At 37.0% G+C, this 19,521-nt stretch overlaps 1 protein-coding gene across 1 annotated transcript in view; it reads right to left on the reverse strand.

Moving 5' to 3' along the window:
- Sec23ip (SEC23 interacting protein) overlaps nt 1-19,521 on the reverse strand; it is a 45,568-nt gene that overhangs the window by 2,846 nt on the left and 23,201 nt on the right. Inside the window, exons 11-18 of the mRNA XM_004625617.3 lie at nt 18,486-18,638; nt 17,116-17,211; nt 14,555-14,746; nt 8,022-8,177; nt 7,550-7,652; nt 5,455-5,640; nt 4,162-4,324; nt 3,334-3,430 (exon numbers count right to left, since the gene is read on the reverse strand). Coding sequence (XP_004625674.1) covers nt 3,349-3,430; nt 4,162-4,324; nt 5,455-5,640; nt 7,550-7,652; nt 8,022-8,177; nt 14,555-14,746; nt 17,116-17,211; nt 18,486-18,638 — 1,131 coding nt within the window. The 3' untranslated portion in view covers nt 3,334-3,348. The remainder of the gene's footprint in view (nt 1-3,333; nt 3,431-4,161; nt 4,325-5,454; nt 5,641-7,549; nt 7,653-8,021; nt 8,178-14,554; nt 14,747-17,115; nt 17,212-18,485; nt 18,639-19,521) is intronic.

Here is a 19,521-nt window from a genome sequence, read left to right on the forward strand (position 1 = left end):
AAACATCCAGGAATTTTTTACTACCAAATAGGCAACATTTAAAAGTACGCAACATTTAAAAGTACAGTAGTAAAAAAAAATAAAATAAAATAAAATAAAAAAATAAAAGTACAGTAGTGGTAGCCAGTGGAAGCTAGGGTACAGAAAAACAGGCACTTACACAATGATGACATAAAAATTCAACAACTTTTCTGGAATGCATAAGTATGGATCAAAAAAATCTTTCAAAGTATATAATAAAAGTTCTCCCAGGCACAGTGGCACATGCACTGGGGAGACTGAGGCAAGATCATTAGTTCAAGGCCAGCCTAGATGACATAATGAGGCCATCTCAAAAACCAGTAAGTGCAATATTCTTAGATCTAAAAATGCTACCTCTAAGAATTTATCGAGAATTGCAAGAAGTACGCAAAAGTACACATCAGAATTATGCTATGATAATGAAAATCTGTAAAATCACCTAATACTAAACAATGGGGATAAACAGTAAAACTATAAAATGCAATGTAATGCAACTGTTTGTCCTAATAATGTACCAATAATTCTAATAATGTAATGGAAGTATTATTGGTACTAATACAAGATTCAAATAATCTTAATTTTCATCAATAGATTATTTAAACAAATTAAGAGTACAACAATCAATGGATTCTCTCTACCTGGCTCACTTGCTCAAGTGATACTCTACCAGAGAAGGTGCTCCTCACATCAACAGTTTTTTTGCTGTCTATCTTCCCAAGAAAAAGGCAGACCCATGATGGAAGACACTTTTGGTCCAGTACTGTAAACCCTAATAGCAAGAACAGTATCTGCTACTTAGGCACTCAAAAGCATACTGCATGGATAGATGAGTGGACGCATGGAAGCATGGACTCATGGACTCATGAATGGGCGGGTGGATGGATATGAAACAATCTCCAAGACACACAGGTAAAAATAATTCAAAAAATTTTATATCACTTATCTTTTAGAAATGAAGTGTGTGTGTGTGTGTGTGTGTGTGTGTGTGTGTAAACATGTCTAGAAGCATACACAAAACTTGGATCATCCATTACCTGTGAGCAGGGAAGCTAAGGAAGAGGTATAGAAGTACTAGCCTTCACTCTACCACTTTAAAATATTGAACCAAGTGTATGCATAACCCATTCATAAAAACAAACAAGATCTGTTCATATCCCCCACTCACATACTGCAGACGCACATGGGAAAATATAGTAAACAAGCTGGGTGTGTTGGTACGTGCCTATAATCCCAGCATTGTGGAAGTCTAAAGCAGGAGGATAACAATTCAAGCCCAGCTTGAGCAATTTAGTGATTTAACAAAACCCTATGACAAAATAGAAGACAAAAAAGGGCTGGAGTCATAGCTTACTGTGAAGGCCCTGGGTTGAATCACCAGTACCAATCAATTTTTAAATGTATAGATTTGGAAAATAATGTGAAAAGATTAACTTCTAACATGTTTGGTTAGTAAGATTATGAGTGATTTTTACTGTTTAATTCTCTTCTGTAGTATTTCCTATGAGGCTGGAACGAAGCACTATTATTTTAAGATTATTTTTAAAAATTGCTTTCAAGTATCCAGAGCATTTGTTTCAGAGTACAACAGCACACACCAACCTCAACACAGGACCATGAGCTAAACAGCCTTAGTAACCCCACACCACATACAACATTTTCTAACCAAAGCCTCCCACCCTCACCTTTTGGATCCCTCAGCTCCTCTACCACTCTAGCCTTTTCTTCCTGCCTCACCTGGAAAAATCCCAGTCTGGTAAATCCAAGTATCTATTTACTCTGAAGTTCACTCAAGTAAGAATATGGCCAGAGAAAGATCAGGCACCATGCCAACTGTACTCACTTCAAAGTTACTATCAGAACGTCACATGGCTATTCAAGCCTGCAATGTACTCCTATTACACTTGGCTGGTAAATCCCCTTTCCATTACTTGGCTCCTCTCTCTCCACGTGCCCCACATGACCTCCTACTCTCATCTGATGACTTCCTTACACACTCCAGAAAGAAAACTATGAATCTGTATTCATACCCTCTGCCCTCCTCCAAAATGAGAGAAGATGCACCCCGACTTTTCCCTCTGGTTCAACTCTCCGCTTTACCCTGGCTTCATGTCTCAAGCCCCACTTTAAGCATTTCCTCCAACATTACCCTCAACAGTGAATCATTCCCACTGAAACACACCTTAACATCACGGTCCCCCATGACCTTACTTCTACTATCCTTCACTCAAACCTCCTTCCCAGGTGATCATTCACTTCCCCTCAGCCACTTTGACCCCTGCTACAACATCAAAACAGCTTCAGTCAAGATCACCAGTGATGCCCTCGCTATGACCATTTGCTTGAATGTGCTTTGAAAAGTTACCCTAAGGGAAGCCCAGTGGTTAACTCCTCTAAAATGAGAAGGTACATGTTGAAGGGAGTCTTTACTTATCATTAACCATTTACCATTAACCATAAGAAAACCAAAACGTGCTAGACTTTTATTTTACAATTTAGAGTTTAAGACTTTGTATAACTGCACTCTTTCAAAGGCTTTAAAATCTAAAAATTACATATTTAAAAAATAAAACATTAAGGAGTAAGGAAAACAGCTATCTAGTATCTCTGGGGAGAATATGACTAGGCAGCATGATGGCCAATCTGCATCACAGACTTCACCTCCTTCTCTATGCCTTCTCCCCAGGAGGACTGGCTACACTAACAGTATCACCTTTACAATCATTTGTACAATCCTCTATACAGGCCTCACTGATAACTTTTGGACAAGCTTTTGCTTTTTCTAATTTAAAGGAATATGCATAATAAATACTGCCCTTTCTCCTACCTTCTTCATGCTCTGAATACAGTCATGATATATGGAATTACAGAAGAATTTTGTAACCATGAAACAGCAAGAGCCAACACGGAGACAGAAAGATGCCAGCAGCCTGGGTGTTCAGGGGCATTACTCAACAGAGAAACCCTTTCCTGTTGCAGAAGGAAAATGAACCTCTATTTGTTTAAGGTGTTATGCAGTAGGTTCTAGGATCCACAGCTAAATGAATTCCTAACTGGTATTCCTAGGAATACCTATTCTGAAAAAAAACTAAAATGAAGAAATTCAAATTCAACAATATTTCCAAAACAAGGTAATAAGTCAGAAATACACATTGCAAAGCAGTTCCATCTCTTTTGGTCTCTTTTCTGAATTTAAACATCAACTAAGAAAAATACCTCAGAGAAAACAGAAAACTGTAGTCAACATCAACTCCGTACAAAAGACTTCAGAATGCAAACCCTGAGTATTTATACTTATGACAAGAATAAACTCACACAAGAGAAGTCTGATCAATGCTGGGGTTGCTCTGGACTAATGTTCATTGTTCGATAAATTTCTTTAAGTAGTAGTAAGGCAGTATCTTCAGATTCCCTGTCAAAAAAATGCACATTTATTTAAAAGACATTTAGTACAAATGTCTAACCTCTATGTACAAAGATAGTAAATGCAACTTTGTTGTTCTATTCAACTCTGCGAACAGGCTAAGTATAGGGGGGGACACACCTGTAATCTCAGCCCTGCCCTCAGAAGGCTAAAGCAGGAGGATTGCCATGAGTTTGAGGCCAGCCCGGTTTCATAGTGAGTTCAAGCCCAGCCTGAACTACATGGCAAGATCCTGTCTTTAAAAAAAACTAAAAAAATAGAAACAATGGCAGAGCACTATGATCTCAGAGCTGTTCTTATACACCGCACAAATACAGATCAATAAACAAAGTAGTGTTGCAGTTCTTAGTGACAAAGACACAGAGAAGAATGCCTTTTCAAAGTCTCTGCCACTCCCACTGTGAAAGACATAACTACAAAAGCAGTCTTGGTCAAAGGCAGATGACACACTGCCATCTTGTGGATACTTTAAATTATATGCAGATTTACAAAGATTATGACAAATCAGAAATGCATATTGCAAACAAATGCCCTTTCTTTAGTTTGAATTAAAAAAAAAAAAAAAAAAAAAAACCCTTAGGGAAAAATAATGCTTTTTAAATATATAGAAGTTAAAATTATTAATACGTCCTAACAAATGATGAATCATTAAAAATGGAATGTTGTATGTACTCACACCTAAAGCCCACTCAAATATTAGGAAAGTGAAGAATACTCACCAATAACATAAATGACTCTGAAGAGCGAAAAGATATTCATTAAAACTCTCTATTGGCTTTTCTTGAAGAACGTAATCAATTCGGCGGCCTCCATTTAACATCCCAACCTTTCCTAAGAAGTCCTCATCCTTGGAAAAATCTGGACTTTCAACAATCTTTTCTGCTAGAATTTAAACCATTTCAATAGCAAAGTCAATCACTTAATCATTATCCATTGATTTTAGCTGACTTTCTGGACTCAATCAGAATATCGCTTGACACACGTAGCCAGTAGGGAGCTACCAGGCTCACTCCCCATTCCTCCAAAGAACAGGGGAAGAGGGACTGGTTCTCTGAGAGAGAGAGGAGAAAGAGCCAACAGCTGACAGAAGTTACAAAGAAAAGGGGTGAGAGAGCATTGTAGAAAGAAAGGAAACAAAGCATGAAAGTCAAAACATCATGGCATATAAAGTCTACAAGGACACAGATAAACAGTATCAGAACAGTAACTTTTTATAGTAAATCTTTAAAATGCCTGCCTGAATATAAACTTAATTCTCAACTCCGATATTTCACTAAGAAAGAATCACAACAAAACTTAAAAATAGCAGAGTAAAAAGTTGTGTAACTGTCAGAAAGAAAAAAAAAAAAAAAACCAGTTAATGAAGGATTACATAGATTTTAAAGTGTATCTAAAATTGGGGGCCTGCTCATTAGCTCAGTTGTTTAGTGACTGCTTAAACAGAGCAGTCAGGCTCAGGTTGCTGTGGTTCGATCCCCAGATCCTCAAGCCTTACTAAACCTGCTCTGAAGGCATCCTGAGCCAGCCAAAAAAAAAAAAAAAAAAGTGTATCTAAAATTACTGGGGAGATGGCTCAGTGGAATAAGCACTTGCCTGGCAAGTACTGGGGCCTGAGTTCAATCCCCAGTTCCGCAAAAAAACCTAAAACTAAAAAATAAATAAAATTACAATCTATCATGCTGGCCCTGCCCCCAGGGGGGCAATTGAGACTGGGCATGGTGGCGCGCACCTGTAATCCCAGCTCTTGGGAGGCTGTAAACAGGAGAATCACTACGAGTCTGATCTAGTAGTGAGACCCAGAACACCTTGTAGACCCTTCCCTAAAATACAAAAATAAAAAAATTTAAAAAGGAAAAGAAAATTACAATCTATCTAAAGATTCTCCTTTATAGGAAGAACTTACACAATTTCACAAAAAAGGACTAGAAAGGAAAATTATCATTAAGTAATTTACAATTGCTATGTTCATATGTAACACTTGTACTGGAAAATGCCTCACATGTCAAATTTACCTTCAACTACTTGCTTTTCTTCTTCCTCTTTGATTTGATTGGCAACTTTCTCCAATTCTTCTTGCAACTGCGTTGAAGAAGTATGAGCCCGGGCAAACTCATTCAGCGTCTGCCAAGCACTTTTCAGAGAGCTAATAAAGCCCTGCTTCAAATCAGATCCCATACGGGAGAGACTTTCCTTCAGCTCTAAAGACATTAAGACAACATACCAAATTAATCAATCACTCATAAAATTCCACATCACAGAAATTAAAAGTTAACATTCTTCTCAGACAGGCTAGGATCTCTCCTTCCTCCAAATACTCAATACTTAAGAGTGTCTCTACCAACAGCCTCCAACATGGTAAAATAGCATGGAGTGTTTTATTCTATTTTTAAAACTGACTGATCCAGTTTAACCTATAAATTCTCTCTCAAAAAAAAGACCTCGGTCGGGGAGATAGCTCAGTGGCATAAGCACCTGCCTGGCAAGTGCAAGGTCCTGAGTTTGATCTTAGGTACCATAAATAAATAAATAAATAAATAAATAAATAAATAAATAAATAAATAGGCCAGGGAGATGGCTCAGTGAAAAGCGCTTCCCTGGCAAGCACAAGGGCCTGAGTTCAATCCCTGGTTCTGCCACAAAAAAAAAAAAAAAAAAAAAAAACCTCAAATATCATAAAAACAAATATATTCCTATGCTTTTTCAATGAACGTTTAAGAAATGGGCACACAAAACTCAAAACCACTGTTTTAATAGTGAAATGGTTTTAAGAATTTAAGATTTTGATATAATGACAATTTAAACCTTCAACTTAGAAGGTTCACCTTATTACCTTGTCAAGGTCGTTGGATTATCAAATGTCTTCTTTTTGCTTGTTTTTTGGGTTTTTAAAAATTTGTTTGTTTTTTGAGACAGCCAGCTATGAGGTACTGGCTAGTACCGTGATTATATGCGTGTACCACCACACCCTACTTAAGTTTTCTGAGACAAGGTTTTGCTATGCTGCCCAAACTTGCCTTGATCTAGCTGTGTATAAACTTGTGATCCTCCTACCTCAGCCTCCAGAGTTGTTAGAACCACAGGTATATACACTAACACTCCCGACCTCAAATTTCTCAGTTTAACTTTCAAAGAGTTAAATATTTTGTAGCAGAACAAACTGAAAAGTACTTATAATACATAAACTGGGCATAGTGGCACATGCCTATAATCCCAGCACTTGGGAGGCTGAGGCAGGCGGACCACTGTGAGGTCGAGGTCAACCTGGGCTCCACAGTGGGTTCAAGGAGAACCTGAACTACACAGCAAGACTCTATCACAAAGAACAAACTAAAAGTATTATTTCCTTCTCTTTAAACAGCCAGTCTGATCACACTTTTTAGTTAAAGGATAAGCTTATATATGCGAATTAGAGACAAAATTAAAATCCAAACCACACTTGAAATTATCAATCCACTGCGCTGAATGATGTGTGTGTGTGTGTGTGTGTGTGTGGCTGTAGTGCTGGTGCATCAAATCCAGAGCCTAAAAATGCCCTACCACTGAGCTACACTGCCAGTGCCTATATATATATATATTTTATATATATATATAAAAATAGGAAAAGTATGTCTAATTATCAAAAAAAAAAAAACTCACTTGATTTAGACAACATCAAATCTATTTTCTGGTGCCACACTCCCATCAAATGTATTTCTTAATAGTTTGATCAGGGCTGGGGAGATGGCTCAATAGAATAAGGGCTTGCCTGGCAAGTACAAGGGCCAGAGTTCAATCCCCAGTTCCGCCAAAAAAGAGAATTTTATCACTAATTAAAAGGCTACTTTTCTTTCCAATTTCAACTTATAACCAAACTATTAAAATCTAATTTTATATCCTATTCACCTTATTACCAACTCTCCATTTCTAATTAACTTGATAATTACAATGCCATCAGAGACAGAATTCATTCATAACTTTATAGCTTCTCCAAATTCCTACTAAAAATAAGAGTTCTGAATATAGTAAACATTTAAGCACATTAATTCTATAAGAATTAAGTATTAAAATTTCATAAATTATCTATTACAAAATGACAAGAAGGAAACAAGTTTTATATTCATTTCTTACCTAAATGAAGTCTTTTTCTACCCTTGTGATGTGGAATAAGAACTGCTTTTAGGTCCAAATCCGGAACAATCATAGGTTCTAATCTATATGCCACTGGGTCAAGCTGTAAATACAGAGATGGAAACTGATGCAAAGCTGCTTCAGTTATATGCTTTAGTTGGGTAAGAAAATAGATAACCAGCAAATCAAAGAGTTTGGCTTTTTCCCATTATTCAAATATTGGCATCTGTGGATTTTCAAGTTCGTGGTAAAATTTCTTTGCAAGGAAAGCAACAGAACTACTTCTCTGAACAACAGCTTTCTAGAGAAAAGTTTACTGGAAAGTAGGGAACCATATCTCTTAGGAAGAGAGCTGAGCCTTACAAAATCAGGATCAATATTAATTCCCAAGAAATAAGAATCTGAGAAACTAGTCAGATAAAAAGGACAGGTTCTTCATCTTCAAAACAGAAAGTCAATTTAGTTCACTCACCGGATGATATATATTGAAGAATCCTTTACAAGTAGGGAACCTATAGTTCTCATCTATCCTATCAACTCCTCGAATAGTGAGAAACACACCAATTGGAGATCCCAAAGCAAAGAAAATCTCTGGCTCAAAGTCTAATGAGTTGTGAACAACAGAAACCTGGAAAAAAATAAATACCAATAAAAGATGATCACTTCAAGAGCACTAAATACAATGTCCTGAATTTTCAAGTTTTTTGTTTGTACTTTCTTTTTATTGTTTTGTTTTTTGTTTTTTGTAGAGATGAGCAGTAAAAAAAGAGATGAGCAGATATATTATGGATTGAACCCACAGGCACTCTATCATTAAGCTACATCTCTATGCCTTATTATTTTTTATTTTGAGACAAGAGCTTGCTAAATTATACAGGCTGAGCTTAAAGTAGTGATCCTCTTGCCTTAGCCTCTGTGCATCTGGGATTACAAGTGTGTGCTACATTACTGTGTCTCCAAACACTGATGATGCCCCTCATGGATAGCTATTATTAACTTAAAGGACTAAAACAATTTCTCTTTAAAAATCTTCATACTTTAGTACATTCTGATTATATTTTTATTTACTATGCAGTATAATAAATATAGTATACAAGCATTGTTGTCTTTATATTGTTATAAATGTGGTTAGAACTGCAGAATCTGGAGTCATCTTGCCTGAGTCTGAATCTACCCCATACTGCATGTCCTTGGGCAAGTTTCTTAACCTCTCTTACCTCTGCCTGTTTCTTCATCTATAAAACAAGGAATTACAACAATACCAAATTCAAGGCAGAGGAAAAAATTAGCCAAAACCACATAAAGGCTTAGCACAGAGCTTAGCAGACCTTTAGGTATCTCGTATGTATTATTTTTATTATAACATCCACCTTCTGTATCTAATGCAAGTTTCCTTCTATCAATAAAATTATCTGTTCCAAAACAGTTCATTTTAAGTAGGTGGAAAATAGTCTTTAAGAAGACCACTTGCATAGTACTCTAATTTGCAAATGTTACTTTTTCTCCTACGGCAGGAAAAAGACATCATTTTAGTGTTTTGAGAGCAAAGAACAATTAACGGCATAATCCATGTGCTCAACAGACGTACCAAGAGACAAAAGGCAAAACTCAGATAAAGACAGCCAAGCTCAGAGAGGTAAAATGACTTACCTCTCACACGCCAGTGAGAGAATAAAGACTTAGACCCAACATTCCCATTTCCCTTTCTAATTCCTTCTACTACACTAACTGGGCTGCCTCCTAACAGTGAAAGCTTCACAATCCTAGGTTTGCCCTTATATTTGCATTATACTTTTGCTCTATCACAAAAAAAAGGAGGAAAAAAGAAAATTACAAACAGGAGAAAGTATCTGCCAATATATAAAATAAAGAACAAATACCATTAATATATAAAAGTCTTAGTAAAAATAAATGCAATTTATCACATAACTATAAGCAATGAAAAATCACATAATCATCTCAATAAATACAGCAAAAATTCTTGACAAAATCCAACATTATTCATGATAAAAAAAAAAACTTAAGAAACAAGTCTCTACCTCAATCTGATAAAAAGTATCTATAACAAACCAACAGCTGTTTCCCTCTAAAATCAGGAACAAGAGGATGTCTGCTATCACTGCTTTGGTTCAACAGTTTTCAAAACAATAGAGAAAACAACTAAGCAACAGAAAGAAAAAGGACATGCATAGGTAAGGAAAGTGTTATCATTATTTGTAAATGACATGATTCTCTGTATAGAATGCCCAAAAACCTACTGAAAGACTCCTAGAATGGGAAAACATTTTTGCCAACTATTACTCAGACAAAAGACTAACATCTAAAATATACAAAGAACTCCAAACAATTAGACACCCAAATTTAAAGATCTAATAAAAAGGGTGGGAGCATCTGAAATAGACACTTCTCAGATAAGGAAAACTGGTCAATAAACACATGAAAAAATACTCATCATGACTGGCCATCTGATAAATGCAAATTAAAATAACATTAAGATTCCATCTCACTCCAGGAAGAATGGCTACCACCAAGAAATCAATCAATAACAAATGCTGGCGAAGGCTGTGGGGAGAAAGGAATCCTTCTCTTGTTGGTGGCAGTATAAACTGATACAATCACTGTGGAGATCAATATGGAGAAACTTAAAAATAGAAGGGCCAGCCAGATAGCTCAGCGGATTAAAGCACCTGCTTAGGCAGATGCAGGGACCAGGGTTTGATCCCTGGCATGCATACCGGCTCCGCCCCCGCACTGAGACAGTGACGCAGACTGTGCATTGTGGCACGCACCTGTAATCCCAGTGTTTGGGAGGCTGAAAACAACAGGATCACTACAAGTCTGATCTGTGTAGTGAGACCCTGTAGACTCCATACTAAATACATTAAAAAATAAATAATAGAAAGTCCGTATGATCCAGCTATTCCCCTTCTATATACATTCCCAAAAGAGCTGAAGACATCGTAGTATACATACCCATGATTATAGCAGCACAATTAATAATAGCTAAGTCTTGGGTTTCCAAGCCTATATGTCCATCAACAGATGAACTAACAAAGAAAATGTGGCATTTATACACCAAGGAATACTGCTCTTCTATAATGAAGGATAAACTTGAGGCACTTGTAGAAAATGGATGTATCTTGAGACCATAATAAGTGAAGTCAGACAAAAACTTAAAACACTGTATGGTTTCTTTTATATGAAAAATTTAATATATGATTAAAATACAAAAATAAAAGGTAAATAGCAAGAAAAAAAATTAGTGTATTCTAGGTATGTTTTCACTGTCAGTTTCTGGTTTCACTCCAACATAATGTGAGACGTTACTTCACAGGATTTCTAGTTCCTCAACTACGTGAAGGTCTTCATTACAGTTAGTAACATGGCCCATTTGGGTATTTCTCACAATTTTGAGAGGATGGTGTACTCACTGTTTGTGCACACAGTATAATGCTCCACTTGAGGCATGCTGTTAATTTAACTGTTTCATTACAGATTTTTCTTTCTTTAGCTGTCAAATACTGAAGAAGGTGTTTTGAAATTTTCAGTAATTACAGAACTGATTTTTCCCCTTCAATTTCATGTTTTTGTCTTAGGAGGTTGGGTATCTTTTTCAGTGAAATATATAACAAGAAATATTCTTGTTAGAGAACTGCCTTTTTCGTCATTGTAAGCCTTGTCAATTTGTAGTAAGAATAGTGTCAAATTAATATAGCTTCTGCATGTTTTGAGTCAATGCTAATGGTGTATCTGTGTAATTTTGTACTTAATGCTTTTTTTTTTTTTTTCCAGAACCAGGGATTGAACTCAGACCCTTGCGCTTGCCAGGGAAGTGCTTATTCCACTGAGCCATCTCCCCCGCCCTTAATGCTTTTTGTATTTACCTTGTACTGTTACATTTAAAAATATTTCTATACATTTCAATTGGTAAATAAATAAAAATCAGTAAAAACAGAAATTCAATAGAAACAGGCACACTTAGCATTTTATAAGAGAAAACTGCCTTAGAAGCATCAGAGATGACATCTAACCTCTTGAATGCTCAAAGAAATTCAATGTCAGCCAGGCATGATGGTACATGCTGGTAATTCCAGCTGCTTGAAACACTGAGGCAGGAGGGTTCTAAATTTGGGCAATTTTGCAAGACCTTGTCACTAAAAACAATGAGGCGGAGGTGTGGGGAGACAGCTTGGTGGTCTAAGCACCTGCCTGGCAAGTGCAAGGACCCAGGTTCAATCCCTGGTACCACATGTCGTGCTGGCCACCGAAACCAGGCATGGTGATACACAGCTGTAATCCCAGCACTGGTGAGGCTGAGCCAGGACGATCACTATGAATCCAACTGCAGGGTGAGACCCTATACCAAATAAAACAAATCAATAAAAAAATTTTAAATAATTAAAATAATGGGGGGCAGTGAGGGGAGCTAGGGATGTAGTTCAGTGGCAGAGCAAGTACAAGGCCCTGTGTTCAGGCTCCAATAGAAGGAAAGGGGGAAAAAAGGCAGTGGAGAAGGAAGGGGGAGAGGAATAGAACAAGGGGGAGACGAAGAAAAAAAAGGAAAACATGATACCAATTTTCCTGTAAGGTTATCAGAAACATAAATGAAGTATTAAAAGATTAAAAATCTATGTTCCTCTTGGTATTGGAAACTGAACTCAGACCTTGTTCTTACCAGGCAGGTGCTGCACCACTAAGCTATGTTTTCCACCCCTAAAGATCTACTTTCATGTAAAAAGTTTTCTCTATATAATAAAATATGAGAGTGAGACTACCACATATTTCTAAGGTACATTAAGGGCTGAAAGTGTAGCTCAGTGGTACAGTACTTGCTCAACATGTGAGGCCCGTGACAGATCTCCAGAACTTAAAAAAAATTGTTTTTAAAAAAAATAGCAGAAATGATACCACCAGTACTGGCAAGGAACAGGTGAGAGGCATAACCTGATAAACTGCCAGTGAAGAGTGAGGCCTTTAAACATCTAGTGGTAGACAAACGGATACCTTCCAGAAATAAGTAGCAGTAACTAAAAGAATCTTCATGTATACCTCCTCTGGCCCCACAACCTTACTTCTCCCAACTTAACTGAAAGAATTTTTTTAAATGCACAAGATTGTTTTGAAAATGTTTACCAATAGATTACTTAAAAGAATTTTTAAAATGCCAGGGGTGTGGGTCATGCCTGTAATTCTAGCACTGTGGAGCCTAAGGCAGGAGGATGCAAGTTCTAGGAGGCCAGCTTGGCCTACACAGTGAGTTCAAAACCAGCCTAAGCAAGACTTAGTCTCAAAAAGCAAACCAAGAAAAAAATAAGAAAGAAATACTACAAATTACCTACACATTCAGTATAAGGGGCTAAACTATATTTCCTCCCAAAAAAAAAAAAAAAAAAGTATATTAAAGGCCTAATTACTAGTACCTCAGAATTTAACTTTATTTGGAAATGTAATCTTTTTATTGGGGGGATATTAAGGATTGAATCCAGGGCCTTTGCACTGAGCTACATCCTCAGTCCTTTTTAAATTTTTTAATTCTAAAACAGGGTTTCCCTAAATTGCCCAAGCTGGGCTCCACCCTCCTACTTTAGCCTCTCAAGAGTACTGGGACACAGTTGTGTTCCACCCTACCTAGTGGCTACTGCTTGGAGGGCCAGGACCCCTTTGATTAACAGATCATGTCCACCCACCTTGACCCACCTACCACAGAGGGGGCAAGCGACCTGGACTGGGTCAATCAACCTATGGTACATTAACCCGGACCACAAATTGGTCCAGAATGGACTCAAACCAGGTCAAGTAAAATCAGTTCTTAAAATTTTCCTAACTGGACCCATTAGGCTAGGTTTAGTTTTCTGTGTGATCCTAACACTAAAAGGAAATGACCAGAGCTTATAGAGGAGACCCCATCTAAAAAACAGGTAGGCAGTGAGGGTCAGAGTGGCTCACAGCTCTTCTACACACTCAGCCTTCACAAGGGGGTAATGAAATACCTTTTATTTGTCAGTCTGCCAAAATTGTTCATATTTGAAAAAGATAGACATTTCAAACTGTAATCATTAAGATTTTTTTTTTCCAGTACCCGGGATCAAACTTGGGACCTTGCACTTGCCAGGCAAGTGCTATGCCACTGAGCTATCTCACTGGCCCAAGAGTTTATGATTGAACAAACATATAATCAAACGGTAAGTTCCATTTGAGCCTCCATGAACCCTCTTAATGGCAATGAATCCTCACACTATATGAACAACTGCAAACAGGTTGAAAGTAACATAGTCTACAAGAACTGTAATATTTCTAAGCCAGTGAGGTGTATTTTAAAGCATATTATTAAATGTAGTTAATTTCAACTACCTGATTAATTTTTATACAAATTTTTCCTCAAGGTAAGAATTCTGAATACTAGAAAACGTGAGTGAATACAGCAGATTTCTCACAGAAATTCAGGTACATTCTATACTTAATTTTCTAATTGTACATAATTCTATTACTAGTGGTCCTAAGACTAATGCTGAAAAATTATGAGTTGTAGAAAAACTAAAATAAAAACAACTTCAAAAGCTAGATGTTCTCTGTATGTCCAATCTCTTATTCTCAAGATTATAAAAAGCATACAGTTTTTACTAAAAGAAAATCAAGGGGCCAGAGAGATGGCTCAGTGGAATAAGTGCTTCCCTGGTAAGCACAAGGGCCAGAGTTCAATCCCCGGTTCCACCAAAAAAAAAAAAAATCAGCTGCACATGGGTGGTACCTGCCTGTTATCCCAGCAAGCAGAAGGCTGAGGCAGTAGAAGCACTGTGAGTTCAAGGCCAAGCCTGGGTTACATAGTAAAACCTTGCCTCAAAAAAATAAAAAAAAAAAATTTTAAAAATCAGGGTTTTTTTGCTCAGCCACAATGTTATATAAATATTTTAAAAAATCAAGTCAAGCCAAATATAAAACCAAGTCAATATAAAGATATATACGATTCCAACACTGAACATGTAGCCCTGGTCCATATAAACTTACCTGTCCTGTGCCAACTTCAAAAGACTCATAGTCAACATGTAAAGAACAAATGTAAGCACCAACTGGAAGTTTCCTCTTTGACTCGTTAGTTTCTGAGGAAAGAGAGGGTATTTCTTTAGCTTTTGGAATGTTCTCTTGTACTTTCATTGTAGATGCCATAACTGCCTTCTTTTCTGATGTTTTCTTCTGTTCCTGTGAAATACCAAAATTTCTTAATAGAATATTGAGAAAAAGTTGAACACCCAACTATCACTATAAAACATGTTATCTCAGATGTGTTGTGTATCTGTGTCAACTCTCCATGAGGAACATAATCATGTGCTAATAAAAAAATTTAAAACCCATGCTACCTCAATATTATAGAAAGACTAGAGATTTAGGCATTAATAATAACAGGCAGGGTTGGGGATAGCTCAGCGATGTAAATCTGCCTGGCAAGTACAAAGTCCAGAGTTTGATCCCCAGTCCTGCAAAAATAGGTAGGTGGGTAGGTAGGCAGGCAGGCAGGCAGGCAGGCAAGCAGACAGACAGACAGACAGACAGACAGACAGATCAAATAAACAGGCAATAATAATGGAATTGTAGAAAAACATCCTGTTAGAGAGATAATAAAAAGGGCAGGGGAGATGGCTCAGTAGAATAAGTGCTTCCCTGGCAAGTGCAAGGGCCTGAGTTCAATCCCCAGTTCTGCCAAAAAAAAGAAAAGAGAGAGAGAGTGAAAATTGAGGCCAACTTGGGCTGTGTCTCAAATTAAGGACCAGCCTGGCCAGAAGTGGTGGTGTACGCCTGTAATCTCAATACTCAGGAACCTGACACAGGAGGCTCAATGCAAGTTCAAGGCCAGCCTGGGCTACATAGTATGATCTGGTCTCAAAATAGAAAAACAAAATGTCTTAGTTACCCTTCTCTTGTAGCTGGGACAAATACCTGACACTCAAAATGAAGGAAAGATTTATTTAGCTCATAGTTACTGGAGGTTTCAGTCCATATTCAGCTGGGTCCAAGGCAGAGCAACACGTAGCAGAAAGCAACCTTTCAGGGCAGGCAGCAAAGAGCAAGAGCACAAAAGGAGGAGTAGCAGCAGCTCAAGCAGCCAGCTTCTCTTTCCACCTCACATTATAATGCAAACTACCTGCCCCAGGGAAGGTACAGCATCCACACCCACAATAACCAATTACAAACTCCAGAAGCCGTTCCATGACTACATGAGGTTTTGGGAGGTGGGACACCTATACACAAACCATAACATAAAACAAAGACCAGCCCAGACTACAGAGACACCATCTAAAAATAAATACAGAAAAAAGAACAAAGAGCCATCAAAGAACACAATGATAACGTTACAAAGAAACACAGCATAGTGACAGCACATGCCTATAATCCCACCTACTTGAGAAAAGAAGGTAGCAGAATCCCAAATTCAAAGCCAGTTCAAGTAATTTAGCTAAACTCTATCTCAAGATAAAATAAAAGGGGTTGGAGAATATAGGTTGGTGGCAAAACATCCCTGAATTAAATACCTACTGCCACAAAAATAAACCAAGCTTGCACAATTTTTCTAATTAAGCAATCACAGTCTCTATAAATTTAACGTAATCAATAAAGTTAAATATGTCAGGCATGGTGCTGCACACATAATCACAGCACTCAGGAGGCTAAGCCAGGAGGATTGCCATGAGTTCAAGACCAGCCTGCACTGTAGAGAGGGAACCTGTCTCAAAATAATAAAAAACCAGTAAGCTTTCCTCAGTTTTTGTATTTTAAATGCTTTTTAAATAATATTTTTTGTTTTGTTTGTTTAATGATATTTTAGTATGTATGTCCTTACCTCTCTAAAAGGTGAACACTAAAGAGAAAGTGAGCTACTGCTGAGTGTGAAGCATCATGTGCATATTTCATGCTCATTCCAAACTATGAGAATCATCATTCCCATGTAGAAATGAAGGAAAATACAGACCAGTGAAATTAAGCCAATTGCTCAGAAGTGTAGCTAATTTAAGTGGTCAACCTGAGGAACAGGACAAATGTCTCATTTACACCCAGAAATTCACCAAATTTTGTGGAACCGGGGATTGAACTCAGGCCCTTGTGCTTGCCAGGGAAGTGCTTATTCCACTGAGCCATCTCCCAGATACGCAAATTTTGTACTAAGAAATCCTCAAAGACCTGGTGTGAAACTTACAAAGTTTACCTGGTGTGAACTTTGTTCAAGGAGCTCCCTTGGTTCCGAAAAATCCTGGATGGTCAGTCAGTCAGTCAGTCAGTCAGTCAGTCAGTCAGTCGGCCTATTTTGATTTACAATCAGTCCTGAGGAAGCCCAGAGGCTACGCTGTCATCACCTCTATTAATTACTGTGTCCTAAGCAGAAGCAAACTACCTTACCTAACTACAGGCAGTGGTTTTCTAAAAACTTCTAAAAATGAGGGCTGGGGAGATAGCTCAGTAGAATAAGCACTTGCCTGGCAAGGTGCCGCAATAAAAATAAATAAATAAATAAAACTTCAAAAATGAGATGGTCAACACAACGAGTGCTGGGCTTTGAGCACAGACATGAACTTTACCAGTTTAGCTGCTTTCAGTTTTACAAAGTTGGCTATCTTCTTTCTGGGTCCAAGAGGTATCCCCATTTCCTTCAAGTCATCAACTGTACACATAAGCTTTAAAACAAGCACATCAATTAATCTAGAAATACATGAACAGAATTATATTATGCAAATTATAAAAACCATCTAAAACAATTTAAGAGCCAGTTAGCTTTTAAAAAGGTTTTTTTTTTTTTTTTAGTTTTTAAATAATCAATCTGCTTAAGCTACAAATCTTAGGCCTCTACACCAAACACATTCTGATATTTTTTTAATGGAAAATATCTGTACGTATGGCATACAAATGCTAAAGCTATAGTCAAGCCTACAATAAAGTTTCTCCCTTCCATTCCTGTCTCTACTACCCAATTCTCTCCTCTCCTTGCAGAGGGGTCTTATGGGTACATAGCATCTACCTGTTTTTGTATGTGTGTACTCTACATACACACAGCATGAACTTCACTCTTTTCACATGATATATCTGAGATCAATTCCTCTGACACAGCTTCACTCATTAAACAACTGTGGTACTCCGCCACATGCATGTACCACAAGCCATTTAATAAATGCCCTACTAGTGGATGCTGAAGACGGCTGAAGAGGTTCACTGTATTATACAGTGCCTCAGTGAGTATCCTTGTAGATCTTATGTGAATATTCTTCTATAGAAAATATTCCTGATAGTAATACTGGTGAGGCAAAAGGCATATAATTTTTATATTTTAAAAGATACTACAAAACTGCTATTCATAAAGGTTTTACATCGATTATAAATAAGAAAACCAACTTATACTCCAATTTAAGCTACCAATTTATAGTCTCAACAGCGATATACAATAGTGCCCACTTCTCTTTATCTTGGCCATACAGTATATTACTAAATCTACTTTCCTCAAGCTGACAGGTCAAAAATAATTACTGCATTCCTAATCTGCATTTCTCTTACAAGTTTTCATACGGTAAGAAGCCACTTGTTATTTTTCTACAAATCATCTTTTTATACTATTTTCCTGTTTACCTATTGCTTTCTTACTAAGAGCTTTGTATAAGCTTTGACTATTAAGGAAATAAGCCTCTGCCTGCAACATGTGTTCCTAATCTATCACTAGCCTTTAGATGTCACTTACGATGCCGCCTGCTATGTACTCTGTTGTCTTTTATGGATTCTGGGTTTTGTATCATATTTACAAAAGCTTTCACATATTTTCTAACTATGTCTTGCTCAAATATTTACAACACATAAATCTTTACCTTGTCTGGAATAAACTTTGATCTGTTTAAGCCATTCTTAATTTTCAATCCCATAGGAAAAATAAATAAACAAAAATGAATCAAATTATAATCAATACCAGAGATTCCATATCAATCTTTTCCTTTTCAAAAGTGCTAACATATTCAGAGAGGCTAAGTGCTTCCAGAGTCGCTTGCAAAGTTAAAACTTCTTCATTTTCAACATCAAGGTCACATGATTCATCCAAAGTCAGCTTTGACTCCTCAGACACCTGAATAAAAAATAAATAAAATTTCAAAAAATAAAATAAAATTTCAAAGTTCAGGAAAATTCCCAAAGAATGATTCCTGATCTATAGGATACTTTAACAGTTTTGCCCTATAAATAAAATCGTAATTTTATTTACTATACCATTCAGTATGAATGTTCTGAAACAGAAATTTAATAAATCATGTTCTCATGTCCTACAGTAATTTATTTCATATTTTAAAAATCATAAACATTCACATTTACAATTATAAATGAAATTAGACAATTATAATTATAAATGAAATTACACATTATAATTAAGAAACACCAATAAAATTTTGAAAAAAAAAGATGAAACTACTAAAAAAAGAAAAAAAAAAAAAGAAAGAAAGAAAGAAAGAAAGAAAGAAAGAAAGAAACACACAGAGCTGTATAAGCCCATTATACTTTGAACCTTGAGGTACTTTTAATACATAAAAACTTTTTCCAAGGGCCGAGGATATAGTTCAGTGGCATAAGTCCCTGCCTGGTAAGCACAAGATCATGAGTTCAATCACCAGTATTGAGAAAAAAAAAAAAAAAAAAAAGACTACAATCTTGGGGCTGGAGAGATAGCTCAGAGGCATAAGCACCTACCTACCTAGCAAACACAAGGACCCCAGTTTGATCCCGGGTCCTGGATCCCCAGACACGCTGTCTCAATGCCGGCGACCACCATGTGGCCCCAGAACCAGGCATGGCAGCACACACCAGTAATCCCAGCACTTGGGAGCTGCCTCCAAGAGGATCTCTGTGAGTTCCAGACCAGCCTGGGAACTACAAAAGTGTGCAGAAGGCCAGCCCAAATTGCATAGTGAAACCCTGTCTAAAAAAAAAAAAAAAAAAAAAAGTACCTCCTTGAACAT

This window comes from Octodon degus, unplaced genomic scaffold (assembly GCF_000260255.1).
Source record: "Octodon degus isolate 3935 unplaced genomic scaffold, OctDeg1.0 scaffold00010, whole genome shotgun sequence".
NCBI lineage: Eukaryota > Metazoa > Chordata > Mammalia > Rodentia > Octodontidae > Octodon > Octodon degus.